The 19,059-nt window shown below is 39.9% G+C and overlaps 2 protein-coding genes across 2 annotated transcripts; one reads left to right on the top strand and one right to left on the bottom strand.

Moving 5' to 3' along the window:
* The first annotated feature begins 3,429 nt into the window (after nucleotides 1–3,429).
* Nucleotides 3,430–5,326, top strand: LOC122020468 (transcription factor bHLH137-like). The gene is made up of 7 exons (XM_042578413.1): nucleotides 3,430–3,999; nucleotides 4,075–4,215; nucleotides 4,300–4,434; nucleotides 4,508–4,591; nucleotides 4,671–4,820; nucleotides 4,892–5,010; nucleotides 5,087–5,326. The coding sequence occupies exons 1-6, from the start codon at nucleotides 3,727–3,729 to the stop codon at nucleotides 4,979–4,981; spliced, it is 873 nt and encodes a 290-aa protein (XP_042434347.1). The 5' UTR covers nucleotides 3,430–3,726; the 3' UTR covers nucleotides 4,982–5,010; nucleotides 5,087–5,326.
* Nucleotides 5,327–6,720: 1,394 nt separating this feature from the next.
* LOC122021311 (putative pentatricopeptide repeat-containing protein At5g13230, mitochondrial) lies at nucleotides 6,721–13,657 on the bottom strand. The gene is made up of 3 exons (XM_042579425.1): nucleotides 10,686–13,657; nucleotides 10,501–10,565; nucleotides 6,721–7,625 (listed from the first exon to the last, which is right to left on the bottom strand). Exon 1 carries the CDS (start codon nucleotides 13,376–13,378, stop codon nucleotides 10,880–10,882), a length of 2,499 nt encoding a protein of 832 aa, XP_042435359.1. The 5' UTR covers nucleotides 13,379–13,657; the 3' UTR covers nucleotides 6,721–7,625; nucleotides 10,501–10,565; nucleotides 10,686–10,879.
* Between the last annotated feature and the right edge of the window lie 5,402 nt (nucleotides 13,658–19,059).

Here is a 19,059-nt window from a genome sequence, read left to right as displayed (position 1 = left end):
GTCCCTTGATCAGGATTTAGGGGCCTAGCTCTCTGATCATGGACTAGGGGTCTTGCTCTTCGATCAGGGATTAAGATCTCAGCTCCCCAATTAGGGGTGCTACGAGCTCTGCTCCCTTATATTGCTACAGTCTTTGCTCCCTCATATTGCTACGGCCTCCGCTTTCATTAACATCAAGGCTCCACCTTCCCCATTCGAGGTCGAGCTATCGCCACTGATCTCAAACCAGAGTATCACGAACAATCTCATATAGGAGTATTTCCAAGGCATTCAAGCCATACATTGTGCTCCCAGGCTCTTGAGACGTTCTACCAGATTATAAGCAAGCATGCTCTCGCGTCATATTCTAGAACCTAAGCCATTGGACTGAGTTATAAACGAGCATGCTCTCTCACCATGTTCTAGACTCCTGAGCTGGTCAATCAGGTTATAAGCAATCATACTCTCGTACCATATTCTAGATTCCCGAGCCGTTCAACCGGGTTATAAGTGAGCATGTTCTTGTGCTATATTCTATACTCCCGAGCCTTTTGGCTGGGTTATAAACGAGCATGCTCTCGCACCATATTCTAGACTCCCGAGCCATTTTCCAGGTTATAAGCAAGCATACTCTCGCATTATGTCCCAGACTCCCAAGCTAGTCGGTTAGGTTATAAGTGAGAATGTTGTTGCGCCATGTCCCAGACTCTCGAGCTGGTCGGTCCGGTTATAAGTGAGCATGCTCTCGCACCATATTCCAGACTCCAGAGTCGTGCAGCTGAGTTATAAGAGAGCATGCTCTACCATCATGTCCCAGACTCCCAAGCCGTTCGACCAGATTATAAGCGAGCATGCTATCGCACCATAGTCCAGACTCCTAAGATGTTCGACTAGGTTATAAGTGAGCATACTTTCATACCATGTCCTAGACTCTCGAGTTGGTCAGCCAGGTTATAAGTCAGCATGTTCTCGTGTCATATTCCAGACTCCCGAGCCATTCGGCCGAGTTATAAGCGAGCTTACCCTCATACTTATATTCCAGACTCCCTAGTCGTTCGGTCGGGTTATAAGTGAGTCTGCTCTCTCGTTTATATTCCAGACTTTTGAGGCGTTCGGTCGGATTATAAGTGAGTCTGCCCTCGTGCTTATATTCTAGACTCCAGAGTCGTTCGTCTCGATTATAAGCGAGTCTGCCCTAGAGCTTATATTCCAGACCCTCGAGTCATTCGGTAGGGTTATAAGTGAGTCTGCATGCCCTCGTGCTTATATTCCATACTCCTAAGTAGTTTGGTCGGGAAGGTCTGATCGGCTTGGGTCCGACTGAATGTATGCTGAGAGATGTACACAGGAGAAGTGGGGAGTTAAGCCCCGTATGTTCGATCGGCTCTAGGACCCAACCGACTATATGCCGAGATTTTGCATAAGAGAAGTGAGGAGCTGAACCCCTTATGTTTAGCAGGCTCTAGGACCCAATCGGTTGTATGCTGAGAGACTTGCCCATAAGAGTGGGGAGCTGAGCCCCGTATATTCGGCCGGCTCTCAGGCCGTCCTAATTTTTGTTGGAAGTCTTGTCTATGAGAAGTGGAGAGTTGAGTTTTGTATGTCCGATGGGCTCTAGGGTCACCCGGATTTATACTAGGAGTCTTGCCCATGAGGAGTGAGGAGTTGAATCCCATAAGCTCATCGGAGGTGGTTCGTTCGGCTACGTACACCCTAACTACCTTCTTAACTTTGACTATCACCTCACCTTAAACTTGACTGTCACCTCCTCTTAATTTTGACTATCACCTCCCCTTGACTTTGATTGTCATATCATTTTAACTATCGACTTCACACTATCTTCGGGGTCACCCACAACACACCGTATCACGTAGCAATGAATATAATAAATTTTAAAATATTATCTTTTGTTACTATGTCAATCTTTTTTTTATAGTGACAAATATAATAAATCTTGATTAATTTAAATCAATTCAAGATTATTATTTATTATTATCATTAACCATTACTTACTCTATTATTCTTGTAGATTCGATATTTTTTTATTACTCGACAACAATAATACATTTACATATTATAAGATCTCAACTATCCACTTGTACTATCGGATTTCTTTGATCCACATCTAGCATTAATTGGACCGCAAGCGTCAGCATTAATTGGACCGCAAGCGTTAATATCTAGATTACTAAAAAAAAATTAATCATATCAAATCTATTAGTTACATGTAAGATCATTTTTATTGGATGAAAAAAATGATATTGTTTTGTAAATGTAATATAAAGTACTCAAATGGATATCTAAAACTATCGGACAACAATAACATACATAAAATAAATTTGAGAAATAAATTCAGAATATATGAAAATGGTAGATATGTTAGAATGGCAAAGGTAAGAACTGACCAGATGAAAGAAAATACTATTATTTTTTAAATTTAAATACTATTATCTTGTTGGATATCTTCTCTGATGGTAAAGGATGTTTTCTTACTTTTTCAAACATCTAAGAATCAGATTTTAGTTTCGATAAATTAACGATGAATTTTTTTTAATGGATGATTAACTTAGAACATTGAATTAATAGATATAAATTAATATAATGCTAAATAATTTATTTATTTATTGTCTTTTAAAGTTTTTAAATTTATTTCTAAACCTCTGGATAATTTTGTGCAATTTAAAATAACCTCACATATATCTTACGTTTTTTCTATTTTAAAAAATGCTGAAACCAGTAAGCGACATTTTTTTTAAAAAAATTGATGGTAAGTAGACTATTAAAAATGTATTCTTCTTAAATGATTAAAATACATTCTTTTTAAATAATAATGCGATTCAATCAATTGACCAGACAAAAAAAAAAAAGTAGAGTGAGCCCGGTTGAATGGCACTTAGAGTCGATATATTTGAATCGTCGAATCATATGATTCACCAATTCAAAATCAACCGGGTTCTACCAATATTTTGATACATGAGAACGTTAATGGATTGGAATTGTCCCTATCAACTGTGCAGGTGGTTTATGTAAGACTGTTATTGTCACTAAGTCGGGTTCCAAATTCATTTGATTCATTCAGTCGGTCTGGTCCGATCGGTTAAATGTGAAATCTCGAATCCTAACCCAAGTGTGGGTCATGTTGAACTGCGCCGAGAACGACGTCGGCACCCGACCACGAAGCCCCGCGTGTCTCTCTCTCTCTCGTTTCTCTCTCTTCATCCGCCCCACGGAGGTGATTTACCACTTAAGATTAAAATTAAGATCAAGGGGTTGAATTTTGAGGATGACGGAAGGTAAATTCTTGTAACTCATCTTTCATCCACTCGTTTCTTCAGCCATCATGATTTACTTTGTTGGTATTGATTCTGGGATGGACTGGAAGGGCGGGGAACGAAAACTTTCGCCTTTTGCCACGTGTTTCTCTCTTCATCCTGAGCACCTAACCAAGCTCTCTCCCCCACCTTGTACTGCGACGAAATCCGAGACAGGCTTGAAAGCGAACTCCGAGTCCTTTGCCATACCCCATTCCTTTCTTGTTTGGAGTTGGGTCAACTGCTCCATTATGCCATTCCTGCATCCCTTCCCATTACCATCAATCCTCCATCAGACCTTTCATTAATTAACGCACTAATTGTAGCGAATACATCTCTCAATGCGCGGCTTTTAGCTCTATTTATAGCCAGCCAGCCGAACACAAAGACTGCCACACACCCGCTGCTCATCTCCTCCTTCGGTTCCTCTGGTCTAATGGCATGTCAAGGACAACCTCTGTCTAATGGTTTCCTGTTGGACTCCTCTTGCTTCCCCAGTTTCCTCTTCTCGTCGCTTGACGACGCCAGTAGCTCTGCCATTGTTGACGAAAATGTCGCTGCGGCTTCATTTGATGGCTACTTGGTCTGTTCTGTGATTACAAATCAAGAAGCCTCGGCTACCACGGAGAACAAAAGAAAGAGCAGATCAGATGAGACCAATTTGAGCACTGTGTCAACTCAATGCATGGTTAGAGAATTCCGTCAAGCTGTATGCTCTCTTTTTGTGTGTGAATAATCGAAGGACTTTTCTTTTCTTTTCTTTACTTTTTTTTTTTTTATGTAGGAATCTACCAAGGAAGGCAAGAGCAAGAAGCAGAAGAGAGTTGCAAAGAAAACAGAGGAAAAGAAACAGAGCTCAAACTCAGATGGATATGTGAGAGCAAAGAGAGGCCAGGCAACAGATAGCCACAGTCTCGCGGAGAGGGTGAGGAGCTGAAATAATATCAAAAACTAATCCAGCTGCATATCTCAATTTATTTTACTAAATACTTGTGTCTCATGGTTCCAGGTGAGAAGGGAGAAGATCAGTGAAAGGATGAAGATGCTGCAAGGCCTTGTTCCTGGCTGTGACAAGGTAACAGGAAAAGCACTAATGCTGGATGAGATAATTAACTATGTGCAGTCCCTGCAAAATCAAGTCGAGGTATTCAATGAACCAACAAACTATTTTGAGTTCCTCTTTTGTCCAGCAGTAATCTTCTAAGTTTGTTCCTCAGTTTCTCTCCATGAAGATTGCATCCTTGAGTCCTGTGTTATACGACTTCAATGCGGACCTTGTTGATTGCATCGATCAACAGCAGGTAATCTCACATTCTTGTTTAGCTGCATATATACAGAGGCAGACATAACTAATGTTTTAAAAACGTATCCAACTCTCAGAAACTGATAAGAGGCATAGTACAGCAGCCGCAGCCTTGTATGGAGCTAAGTAATCCCCTTCAACCTCAGGCCAAAGCTTATGCGAATGAAGCGTTCACCGACTACCAACTGATGGGCCATGCAACTGGAGCTCACACAAGCTTCTCTCAGGTTTGATATGTGCACAGAATATAAACTCCATCTCGAGAACTAAAACCAAAATGGTCAACATCTATTTTTAGGATGCCAATGGCAGTCCACTGCAAATGGGTGCACCGAGACAAGGGTTCCTCGATCAAGTAGGGTTTCTGAACAATTGCCACTTCCAGTAAATAATTAATGGAGTACCTGCACAACACTGGTGAGAGAGAAGTGTATTGGCCTTGTACTGATTATCATTTCCATGCACTCGATAAACGTTGTCTGTGCTTATTTAGTGACAGGGTTCCGGAGGGAGGAGGCCATGGCCACCAACAAGAAGAACTACAAATCCGTACTGAAACATTGAAGAGGGATGGAAGGACAAACGAGGGAGTGGAGGAAAGGAAGAGATTTGTCATCTTTGACTCTGAGCGTATATTTTAATTTGATTGGAGTGAGGCTTTGATTCTTCTACTGTGTTCAAAAGTTGTGTAAGAGCTGAAAAAGAAATTTGCAGTGGTGCTCACTCTCCAATACTTTTTAACCTTAGCAGAGCAGGCCATTGTGTGTGGGATGAGGATTGAACCAGTGAGACTCTTGTCTTTTGTTTGAAAGCAACTAGTAATTCAAATGAATGAATTATTGAGTTGCCGACGAGCATGCGGCCATGCAAATAGTCCAACGATTTCCACAGCGCATTCAATTGTTTGTTTTGACCTTAGTTTTTTTGAGATTATGGGTGATGCTTTCACCGTCGCTTTCACGCCAAAAGTCGATAGCTGATTAAGTGGCGTCGACTAGTCATATTCGAGATTGAGGAGCATATGTTTAAGGGACACTTCTTTTTTTCTTCTTCTCGAGTTAAAAGATCTTAAGTAGTGATTGGACTCGTCTATTCTAAAACCTTCAACTCAAATGATTTGTGTGTTTAAAAAAAATTTATTTATTCGAGTCATTGAATCAATCAAGTTATTTTTGATATGAAGGTGTATATAGATATCTTATAGTCTTCGTCCTCCTCAATGAGTAAACCTTGCGTCCCTCACTACTATATTTCGAGTTTATCTTAGTGTGTTAAAAATGTGCTATCAAGTGTGACTTCTAAAAAAAACAAAATTCTCATTAGTAGGGTGATGTTTACATTTTAGACATATCCAAGTGTTAATCTATTTCGACAATTCAGCACGAGGAATAACATGTATCTTATTTGATTAGGGGTGAAATTCTACAATATCCTACCCATGATCGATTGATTTCTTTATAATGTTGGAGCAAGCAGATGATGCTAAATCTTGACTCTAATAAGTGATGTCAAAGGGATCTAACCCAACAAGAAATGTCATGCTTTCGCTTGTCCTGAGTAAAGTTGTCAGCTACGGCAGGAGCACGGCCATGGAAATTGCCAGCGAGCAGCAAATGATGCCAAAGACAAGGCTTGTCGAGGCTACAGGTAATAGACGGTAGGAATCAGTTCATACATGGCTCGTCCTGTTACTTTGGAAGCCAAAAAGATAAGATCGACACCAACCCGGCCCCATATGTTGGCATCCATGCATTGATTAATTCCACCATGAGAGCGTTCTCGATCAGGTTCGTGTTTAAGTTAGAGGACCAACCGTTGCTTGCGACCAAATAACTGGAAGATCTCCCATCAGAAATACCTTGCTGATCTCTTCTTCAAGGGATGCGTTTCTTTAATAGATAGAAATTTTGTTGTGGAGCATGGCTGCATGGTGCAGGACGTGACCCTGTCGAGGGAGAGGAGGGTGACAATAGATTTAATGGCACCATGTCCTCATGCAGGCATGGGCTGTCCTTGAAACAGATGGATGCCTGATTCCCACATGCCTCGTGTTTCCTCTGTCTTCCATCTCCATTTGAATCCCCCATTTCAATTTTATATATATATATATATATATATATATATATATATATATATATATATACCTGAAAAGAAACATGAAGATGTATCAGTTCGTAAATAGATTAAGATAATCACTCACATTTCAGTTGGGTATTACTTGTTCATTAATGTGCAATCCACAGATTGTCAATCTTATCTTAATGAGTTCTCCATTCATTGGGACATCTAGCTACCAATTGGCCCACGATCGTTGGGCGAATCGTCAATGTCAAAAACACACAAGTCTGGCCGTATCAACTTACTGTTAGCAGATGTCCATAGTAGAAGAAAGGCAGCACCAAGAGCTTATAACATTTGATTGTGATTTCTAGACACTACAGATTCTGTCAATGATTGAGGTGGTAGGTCCTCATAGTTGCAAATGTCCTCAATGAGCTCAGAAACTAGTTTGAGATGCATGAATCTACGAATAGACCTTGTAGATAGGACATAAACATTTGAGCTTTCGAGGGGTCAGGCTGCTTGGAGATGCTCCTGAAGACTCAACGGCATGCTTTTGAGTGATTACTAAGCAATGTGCTTTGCGGGCAAGCAATCACCTTGTTTATCTTCGTGACTGGATTCTTCATATGGCTTGCTTCTCTAACCAAAATGTTGCAGGATGGATGAACAGAAACAGCTATTGCAACTATAGATACCCAGTTGGGGTGCATTGAATCATGACTGAAGCAACAATAATTATTCGAAGTGAATCAAAGCTTGATAGTTGCTTTTCCTGTGAAACAAAGCTTGATGATGACTTCTGTGGGCAAAATACGAGGATTAGAATGTGCATAAGCAATAATTTCTCCCTTCAAGTCTTAAGCACTGCATAGGCACACTGTAAAGCGGCTAATTTGGCAGCAAAAGTAGTTCATGGGACCATCATGGTGACATTGCAAGTATCTCGATCAGAGTAGGTGGCACAAATTCTGCATTCATATCGCACAAAGAATTGTCAAAAGAACAAAAAGAGGTCCTAGCAGATATTAAAGTTGACAGTGATTTCTGTTAATGGTGCATCACTAAATAGGTGTTGTAGGAAAGTTAACATGTCCATTTGTGCTAATTTACATACTAATCAAACAATAGTCCTTCTACATATCAATCTCCGAGGATAATATAGCTAGATCAATAAGCTTCAGTGGTTAAAGACTATTATAGTTTTAAGTACGGTATTAAGGCCGTAAGCAGTAGGCAAGGGCCAAATCAAATCCAAAAAATCCAGAGTTTTTTGAATTTTGGGTAGATTATATTTTTAGGTTTATATATAAAATTCAAATTAAAGGCTATTATAAAATGCATATATATAAACTAAATTATATCTCATATAATTAATTAATAACAATGATTTAATAATTATATGCTATCAAATATCAATTATATATCTAATTGTTGTTGAACGTTGAATAACCTAGCTAAATTTAGAAGAGTTGTGTAGCCATGACTTGCTTATCTTCTTTTGACTTTTGACTTTCTCTTTTACCTTCCACCATTCAATAATCGCACAAGATCAACTGCTTCGTTTCATCACCCACCACTCTCTTGTGTGTTTCTTCTCCTTCCATGTTTACAACTTTGCATCCTTCTATGTTTGCCGTCCATCGAGCAACCCTTCTCTCTTCCACGATCTCATGAGATCCTTGCTTGTATCTACCCCTTATCATCTCTTTCAGCATCCCTTCTGTAGTCTATGATTGCACGAGATTATTGTTGGCCTTACCCACCCTTCTATTGTCCCTTTGTTCATGTCAACAACATGAATCTACTCCTCAACATTCATTCCATTTACAGTGTCTCATTTGGTGTTCATCTTAACACCTTTGTTTAGGATAGTTAGGATCTGTGATCGTTATAATGATCATTACTCATTATTGATGCTCTCGTTTAGCAACGTGTGACACTTGATATTTCATGAGAAGAATTTCTGATGACTTTATTTATCATTAGTAGTGATAGTTTGCATCTTAATCATAATAAGTATTGTGATATTTGTTTTTCTTATATGCACATAGTTCTAATGGAGTTACTGAATAGTTATTTTAAATTTGCAAGTTTGGCATTCAACTGCACATTTGTTGTATCGTTTCTAAGAATTATAGCTTTCTTTTATTTTTTTTAATGATCCTTCTATCAAAAGTTTTTGTATAGTTTGATTCTTTGCACATCACACTTTATATTTTACTTTCATGAAATTATAATGAAACTAGAAAAAAAAAATCCAAAATGGGGGCATTTTGTTTTAAAATCCAAATCAAATCAGATGAAGTTTTTTTGAAAAACCAAACCATGCTTACCCATGCCCACCCCTAATGGGGTGTAGGCCGTCAACATTAAAATAATATTAAATCAAGAAAGAGAAGCAAATTAAATTACAAACAACTAATATTGATGTATGTATATATATAACACAATTATATATTAATCAATCACAAATAAAAGTTATAATGGATAAGTAAATATTAAACACAAGACCAATGAAACATTGCATATTTTACATTTCAACTAAGAAAATAAAAGTAAAAACAAAGTATAAAATCTAAATTGTAAGAAAATACTTATAGTTTACAATTAATAATGTACTACAATAAGAAAATATAGATAAGATAATGTCAAATGAACCAACTCATAAAAAGACTATTTTCTTTCTTAGACTTGTCATCTAGGCAGTTCACTTGGGCCACTTTCTAAAAAGGTTGCCCAATAGGAGTCATGTAACCATTAGGCGAAATGGTCCCTTTGCAAAGCCGCCTAGGCAACTATCTAGGCTATCTTTTAAACTATGGTTTTTGTTCATGTAAAGGAGAATGCTGAACTTCATTTCATACTAGTGCTGATAATAACTTGCCAAAATACTAGGAAGAGCCAGAAAGAATGCAAATAAATCTGCATTTAGCAACAAATGCAAGTCTCTGAAAAAACTCAGATATTAAGAATAGAAGTTAGGTCATGGAACAAATTATCAGTTGATTCGCTTAAATGTATTCTACAGAAAATAAGGAAGATGCTCTGAAATAATACGCTTTAGAGACTTTGGCATTGAACAGGCTTTGAGGAGAGAACAAAGAGAGATACATTAAAAAATGGATTGTGACTTTTGGACTTCAGCAAGAGTGCTGATGAAGATTCAAATAGAAGGTCCAAGAACACAAATACCGACCATTTATAACGGTGAAAGAACAGGAACCATATACAAATACAATGCTAAAGAACCCAGATAACAAATTTGCTACTGGCTCTTTGGTGCACAAGTAAAATGGCAAACAGAATATTTATACATTAAATTGGACAGGCATCTGTCGTAAAGCTTTAGTTATTGAACAGAATGATGAAGACATGTATCAATTGCAATAAATAGAGAACTTTTTGAAGAGGAAGCATATTTTATGGCCTTGTTACCAAGAAGCCTTGCATGATATCCTTGCTTATCGTGATGAGTGTTTCTTCATGTTACATTTTAAGGAAAGAATATGAGAAGAGTTGAAACCAGAGATGATCAATGTTGACTTTTCGCACAGAAACACATGCAAACACGAACACTAATCATATGGAAGAGACCTTCATAAGAATTCCTATGGAGGATCCGAGATGGGTTTTATCTCTGCCATTGATGGTAAAGCGGCCATCAATGGCTGAAATCAAACTTGTCCTAATCTAACGACTGAAATGGGTCCATCCATAGGAAATCCTATGGAGGACCCATCAATAGAATTTGTATTTTGAAAACAGATGCTAGGACACAATAAATTTATGGGTGAGGTAAAAGGACATACAAATCAAGTGATAGAAAGTTTAAATTGGTTTTACCTGAAGTCTCCCGAAATCCTCCATGAACAAAGAACAGAATTTCATTTGATGGTTGATATTTGGACCTACCAAGCAGACAAAAGACATTAAATATCAACATCTTTTGTTAATAAAAAAGGTAACACTGATTGAACTCGAAGTAAGAATGAATGTGAATTAACAACTGCTTTGTGCATTTTGCTTACAGCGTATAATCAAGAGAATATCTTCTGACAGGTATCTGTGTTGCAAGCACCAAAGCTAGCACAAAGGTGTACTTTACACCCTTATCATGTTACTCCTCCTTTGATGGGCAGCCATAATTATCCATACCATACTAAGTTTTCATATTCTCATCTGCAACTGCTAATATCCTCGGAGAAAATAAATTAATAAAGCATCACCAATAATCACCACAGGAGCAAATTCCATCCTCAAAATGATGAAAGCGGTTGATATCTCTTACAGTGATTTGGCGCTGAATAATTTTAGATATTTCTTTGAAAACAGCATGACAATCTTGGCAAAACCGCAGGTTCTTAATTATACAAATTCGGCTTCCTGGTCGCAATTTTATGAGCCCAAAAGCCAAGGCTAACCTCTCACTATGCACCCACACCAAACGTTCCTTTTGATCATCATCAATATCATGCAAGACCACATTAACATTGGAAATATATCCAGCTCTGTTAACTTTAACATTTAGCCATTCTAGCATTGCATGGATCAACCTTGTATCAGGGTGTGAGTTGTCTCCCATACAAAAAGAATGAATTTCACTTTGAATCTCAATCCAACTACAACCAGGTTCCTTCTTTACTCCTTTAGCTCTCATGGATTTCCTGACAAGGGCTACATGTTCCCAACTTCTTCCTGAAGCATACAAGTTTGACATCAAGACATATGTTGTCTCATCCTGAGGATCGATCTCAAGCACCTTTTCTGCACATAGGCTCCCTAAATGGATATTCTTGTGCACCAAACAAGCACCTAGCAGTGCACGCCAGACCATGACATTAGGTTCTACAGGCATCTGGTCGATAAATTCCATAGCATCATTCAAAAGACCTGAACGACCTAAAAGCCTCACCATGCAAGCATAATGCTCCATAGAAGGATTGATGCAATATTCCTCACTCATAGAATTAAAATAATTTAAACCATGGTGCACTAAACCCACATTACTGCATGCGGACAAGACACCTACAAAAGTCACACTGTTGGGCTTAATATTGTGTTCCTTCATTTGATGGAACAGGCTTAAAGCATCGTTACCAAGACTATGTGCTGCATATCCACAGATCATGGTATTCCAAGAAATCAAATCATGTTCTATCATTGCATCAAAGACTTTACGGGCATCTTTAATGTTCCCACATTTGGCATATGAATCTATCAGAGAATTACTAACAACAACATCATCACTAAGGTTAGTCTTTGAAATCAATGAATGGATCTGCCTAGCTTGCTCAACAGAAGCTATAATTGCACAAGCTTGAAGTGCACTAGAATAGGTGACTTGTGTTTTTGGTACTTGAGCAATATGCATCTGATAAAAGAGCCTTAGTGCATCCTCCCCAAAGCCTTGTTGAGTATAACCAACAATAAGGGTATTCCAACTCACATCATTCCCATTGGACAAGCAAGAGAAGATCTCCATTGAAGCCTCCAAATTCCCACATTTGGCATAAACATTCATCAAAGCATTCACAACAAAAAACTCTGAATCTAAACCCATCTTAACAACATGACTGTGGATTTGCCTACCCATATTCAAGCCTCTAATATTGGCACATACTTGTAAAACACTAGAAAAACTGTATTCATTGGGCTCTATTGAGGCGTGCATCATCTGCCTGAAAAGTGACAATGCCTCTTCATTTTGATCAGCTTGTGCATACCGTGCAATCATAAAACTCCAAAGAATTACATCATTCTGTGGAACTGCCTCAAAGACCGCCCTTGCATCCTCAATATCCCCATATTTGGCATAGATATCAAGCAGAGAACCACAAACATAAGGATCCAAAGTATAGCTAGTTTTGATTGAATAGCCATGGAGGGTCTTTCCCAATGCCACTGATGAAAGAGAGGCGGCTGCTTTGATCAGACTAGTGAGTGTAAAGTTGTTTGGTTTCAATCCGACCATGATCATCCCAGAGTAAAGTTGCAAGGCATCCTCAGCACAGGCATTATCAGCATAGCAAGAAATCATCCCCGTCCAGGCAACAATGTCTTTTCCAACTATTCCATCAAACACCTTCTTTGCATCAAAAACATGACCAGAAAATGAATAAGTATCAAGTAAAGCAGCACCAACATATGCATTGGACTCATGTCCAAGTTTAGAAATGGAAGCATGCACACACCAACCAAATTCTGGCAACTCCATGATAACGGAGAGCTTTAGAACTGTTGTGAAAACAAACTGGTTAAGCTCGTGGCCTTCTTTATGAAGCCTTCTAAAAAGCTGGGATGCTTCTAGAAGCCGGCCACACTTTGTGAGAGCCTGAATTAAGGTGACAAAAGAAACCATATTTCTCGTTGGCATTTCTGCAAACAGCTTGCATGACTCATCAACAACATCAAATTTTGCATACATGTTAAGCAAGATGTTAAGGCAGAACAAGTCCAAACAGTCCCCAGACTTCAAGGAATGCCCATGAACAGCTTTTCCCCTGACGTGGTTCCCTTGGTTGATGCATTCCTGAAATGCTCGTGCATAAGCGTAAGAATCAAACTTGGCAGGACGACTTACATAGATATCTCCTTCGTCAGCTAACAACACAGCTTCCGATTGATAACTCCATCGAGGGACAGAAACCAAAGGAACTGTTTGGCGTATAAGTGAGTGTATTGGCCAAGTTTTGGTTGCTGAGGACTGGAAATGTTTGATCATAACTTTTTACAGAAATAAGGGGATGAGAACGAGCAACTGTCCTGTCAATCAGAACCCTAAATCCACAATTATGCTTCTTAATCAAATCAACTGGTGACGCAGCCGAAGAATATGGCAGGAGGAAAAGGCTGGCGGCGCTTTTAGAAACAACGAACAAAGAGCGGGAAGAAAAGAGCAAAGAAGGTTTTATACAAGGAAGGAAGGGTATCAGACTCTCCGTGTGTAATTCCGTCCGCAACTGACTTAGACTCATGTTTCTGGGTGCTCCGCATTGGATCGGACACCGGAATCAGACATCACAGGGTCTTCATACCCTATATATCTTGTAGCACGATGTTTACTTTTTATTTTTAATTTATTTAGCTTAAATATTTAATTTAAATCTTAAATTTAAATCCTAAACTCTAAAAAAATATAAACTTGCTACTCACAAGATGAACACAATAAGATAAGTAGAGTAACATATATATAGGAATATTGTAATACCCCAAATTCCATCGTTTTGGAGTTCTAAAAGTGCTTATAAATATTTAGAAATGCTTTAGTAATATTCTAGAGATTTTTAAAAAATTTTAGAATATTTTTATGAAATTTTCGGAGTTCGTTTGATATTTTTACCAAAAAAAAGAAGTTGAAAAAAATAAAGAGGTTCGGACACGCGACCTCCGACCCGATCCAAGACTTAAGCGAAGCGCGATAGCGAAGCACGATAGCCAAGCGCTCAAGCAGGTGTTTCGTGATAAAAGTGATGGCGAAATAAATTTAAGTAATAACTGAAACCGAGAATACCCATTGGTATAAAAAGGAATCGGGTTATTTCCTCACGACCAAAACCCTCTCATCCTCTCCTCTCTCGCGTGCGACGGCGCTGCTCGGGCGAAAACGAAGCCGAAGCTAGGGCTTCGTCTCCGGTGGCCGACCAAGGGGTAATTCCGTGAGCTCTTCACAGATTCGAGACCCTCTCGTCGAGAAGAACCCGTAGGCACGAAGAAGAGGCCGAGATTTCAAGCCCTCTGAAACCCTAGAAGCTTCTCTTCTCGGCTGTAAGTTCAAGAACACATAGGTAAGTGCTCTCGCCTGCAGTAGGAGTAGTTTTCGGATCTTTGTTTCCTTCTTTAGTTTGAGTTTTTCAACAGACAATTAATAGAAGTCTAATTCCAGTAAGTTTAGATTTTCTTTTGCTATTTATGGGGTGCGAACAACCCCTTATCCTTTGCACGTTAGTTGAGCTTTCTTGCTTCTTGATTGTGCATGTTAGTATTTCAGTTTTTAGTGTTGTTACTGATTTAGGGAGCATGAACAGCCTGTGTTTTAAGTATACCATGTTGGTTTGCTCTGTTACTGTAATGAATAAGAACAGCTTTATTTGAACCATGTCGTTTAGACCTTTTCTGCTTTCCAATTAACACGGACAGCCTTACCTACGCTCCAACATGCAGTTTTAGATGTTCCTTTAGCATCCCAATTTGCTTGTTTTTAGTTCCTGTTGAGTGATTGAGCATGAACAGATCATATATTTGAGTAGTTATAAGTAAGAAAAGACGAAGGGTTTAATTTAATCCCAAATTCCAGAATTTGAGATCAAACATACACCAAGTGTTTGAAGAAATGCCGAGGCACTTCATTTTAGGAGTATTTAAAGATAATATGTATTTTATTTGAAAAAGCTAGTACCCGACTTCCGAGGTTGTCGTTAAATAAATCCAGGTAACCAATTTCGAGGTCTTGGCCCTGGTAAGACCAAGCTCTTTACCCTCGTAGGACTGGTGGCTCGCTACCTCAATTTCTATTAGGGAGCGTGCAATGGTACTAAGCTTGGGCCCAAGAGATTATTATTTTGAAGTATAAGAGTATAAGTTTGGGAATAAATGAAATAAGCTTCACATAAGTTTAAAAATAAGCAAGTTTAACTCTTTTATTCTAGCATGCTGTTTAGACTTTCTTACTGCTATTTGCAAGCATGAGCAACCTTACATGTTTAGCAGTTCAGTCTGTTTTGATTCCTCTGTTAGCTTGACAGGTATGACCAGCCGGTGCTTTAGCTTTGCAGTATTGATTTCTTTGATTTCGGTTCCTTTGCTATTAGATGAGCATGAGCAGCTTTTCTTTTAAAGCATTCAGTTTCTATATTCCTTTTTTGTACACATGCATATTCAAGTTTTACGAGTTAGATAGCACTTACTAAGCATTCGCTTATAGTTGCATTTCCTCTTACTGCAGATAAAGGAAAAGGAAAGCTACAGTGAAGGAAGGCGACAAGGAGGTGTGGGATGGATGTGTGATGCCTGGACTATGGAAGCCTTGGGACCTTGTTAAAGAATTCATTAAGATTAATTCCTTATTTAAGTTGATAAGAAAATTTTGGAATCGGATTTTCTATTTCGTGCTGCTATGGGATTCATTGATGGGTTAACTATTTTCCTTATTGTTAGCTAAGGTTGCCTGGAAATTTTAATATGATACAGTCGTTACACTTGAATTGCATGCATTAATTGCTGTAAGTTACATGTTCTGTTCTTATTTTTCGGATCAGTTAAAGGGGGTTAAGTTTTACTATCTTTAGAGTAAGCAATATCAGTTAAGTAGAATGAGTAGTTAAGTAGCGTCCACCCTTAGAGAGTAGTAGTAAGGAGGGTGGTCATTACAGGTGGTATCAGAGCAGTCCCCATTCTCTAGCATCACACACACATCAGCATCAGCCTTGCCGTCTTCAAGTAAGAAAGTACTTAATTTTTTTATTTATTATGTCTTTCCTTATTAATTGCAGTATAGAGAAATTCTTAGAAGTATTTGCTTATATGTGTTTAAGTGAGATAAAAGTTCTTGTTTTGGTTTTTCTATATATATATATATATATGTCTAGAGAGTATAGGGGTGATTTCAAGTTTTCTCTCTCTACATGACTAGATGGCAAGAAGAGGGCGTCCTCGTACCGCTCGTACTGAGGACCGAGCTCAGGAGAACGAAGAGCCCAGAACAACTGAGCCTAATCTCTCTAAAGTTGTTGCTCAACTCCAGAGACAAGTAGTAGAGCAGCAACAAGTAATCGCCAATCTGATGACAAATCAGCAGCCAGTTCCTCCCCCTCCCCCAACCATCAATGTGGAGACCCCAGTGGTGGCTGAGGTTCCACCAGCTGTCCTGGAAGGCGCCACAGCACCTAAACGACAAGAAGCATACCTGATACAGTGGCTGAAGTTGAAGCCAGAAAGTTTCTCAGGCACGACTGAGCCCTGGGATGCCCAGGCTTGGTTCAAGACACTGGAGAGCACAATGGAGCTTCTTGACTGGCCAGAAGTCGAGAAAGTCAAGTGTGCCTCCTTTTGCCTATCTGGAGATGCTCGTATGTGATGGGAGAGAGTTAAAAGCAAGAGAGCAGCCAACTAGATGAGCTGGGCTGACTTTGAGACAGAGTTTTACGAAGAATTCTTCCGCCAATGGATCATCAATAAACATTATGAGGAGTTTATAGAATTCAGACAAGGTGACCTGCCAGTAGAAGAAGGAGTCAAAAGATTCAACAGGCTAGCTCAGCTTTGCCCAGAGTTAGTGAGTGCAGAGAAGGAACGAGTCAGACTGATGCTCCGAATGCTGAGACTAGAAATAGCACTTAATGTGAGTAGTGGAACTCACCAGCCACAGACTGGTGAAGAGCTAGTCAGCAGTGCATTAGTCGCTGAGCACTATCTGAACAGCATCAAGGCACAACAAACTCAACTCAAGCCAGTCAAGATAGAGGACAAGACAGCAGGGAGTCAGAAACCCCAGGCAAGTAAGCAGAACTGGAAGGGCAAGGATAACAAAAAGAAACGATGTAATACAGGAGGCAGCCAAAAGGGAGGTCCAATAGACAAGCAGGCCAAGTTCTCTCCCTGCCCTAAATGTGGGAGACTACATCCAGGAGCCTATCTTTTGGGTATGACTGGATGTTATTCGTGTGGTCAAGAAGGACACCTGGCTAAGACATGTCCTAACAAGCTCAAAGCACCTCAGCAATAGGCAGCGCTATACGGGAGCAAGCCTCAGTTACAATACATGCATGCAACTCTGGACGGACTTCAACTCAGTCAAGGAAGGTTGGAAGCCCCACCAGTTCCAGCCAGTGCCAGAGTATTCTCCCTCACTAAAGAGGAAGCTGCTAGTGTCTCCACGGTCGTAACAGGTCAAGTAGTTATTTTTCAGCATTTAGCTACTTTACTATTTGATACTGGGCAACTCATTCTTTTATATCAGTGCCCTTTGCCAAAGAATTCCAGGTACCTACAGAGAGCATGAACTACAAGTTCTTAACAACCCTGTTGGTGCGGTTAGCACTAACGGTCTAACTCAGGTTTTGATGAATGACAAATCAGATTAAGTTAGGTTCGTCGTTATCTAACACTCTGATCGAGTGTGCAGGATAAGTCCAGACAGGTCGACGGGCTGACCGGATGTCTGGCACGAAGTCCAGCTAGGTCGACGGGCTGACCGGATAGCTGGCGAGAAGTCCAAGCGGGTCGACGGGCTGACCGGACGCTTGGCAAGAAGTCCAGCTAGGTCGACGGGCTGACCGGATAGCTGGCAAGAAGTCCAGACGGGTCGAAGGGCTGACCGGACGTCTGGCAGGTAAGTGAGGTAAGTCACTGGAGGGGAGTGACTGCGAGGACGCGTTCCCGGGAAGGGAACATTAGGCGTCGATCCGGCTTAGAACCATTTCGGATGTCTAAGTCGAGATCGTGACTAGATTCCGGTCTCGGAAAGACGGAATCTAAGTCATACTACTTGTGCTAATTCCTACTATGATAAAATGTGCTAACAATCTGTTTTGCAGGATATATATTGCCTCGGACTAACTTTGTTTTGCAGGAAAAAGGAGATTTCTGGAACAAGGTGGTCCGAGCGCCCGGAGGGGATTCGGGCGCCCGGAGGTCCGGGCGCCCGGAAGGGATCCGGGCGCCCGGAAGGCAAATTCTATCCAGCCAAGTCGTCGCCACATGGAGCATCTCGGTTTGAGCAGCTACGTCACATTCCAGGCGCCCGGAAGGAATCCAGGCGCCCGGAGCAGCATATAAAAGAAGCCCCAGGCAGGAGCTTCAGAATCAATAATTAATATGAGAACTCCTCTACTGCTGGTCTGACGTTCAGTGCGACGCCAACAACGCTTCGACAAAGTGCTCCTTCGGTTTTTATTTTCCTTGTCGGTATTGCTTTATTTTCACTAGCATTTCCTGTATTCATTCTGTAATCATATTTCGACTTGTTAGTGATTGCCCAACGAAAGTGGTCAAGGACCACGGGCCATCGAGTAGGAGTCGTCACAGGCTCCGAACAAAGTAAAAAACATTTGTGTCTATTTTACTTTTCCGCTGCGTTTATACTCCAAAATTTCTAATCGATATTCACCCCCCCCCCCCTCTATCGAATCTAACGGTCCTACAAGTGGTATCAGAGCAGGTACCGCTCTGATTTGGTGCAACCACCAATCAGACTGGGGGTGAAATTTTTTTTTTCCTTTTTTTTTTCTCTCGGTCTTTAGTTTTACACTTAAACTCAAAACTGGTTTATCAATTTTTTTTGTTGCAATTAAAACTAAATTGGTGTAACACCAATCTAGATTTTTTTTATTCTCTCTTCCCGCACTACTAATCCAAGACCAAGTCTTGGGATTTTTTTTGGTTATTTATCTGTGTACAAGATGTCCC

The sequence above is a fragment of the Zingiber officinale genome, chromosome 9A (assembly GCF_018446385.1).
Source record: "Zingiber officinale cultivar Zhangliang chromosome 9A, Zo_v1.1, whole genome shotgun sequence".
In the NCBI taxonomy this organism is placed as follows: Eukaryota; Viridiplantae; Streptophyta; class Magnoliopsida; order Zingiberales; family Zingiberaceae; genus Zingiber; species Zingiber officinale.
Note: the sequence above shows the minus strand (reverse complement) of the source record. Positions and strands in the feature narration are given on the sequence as shown.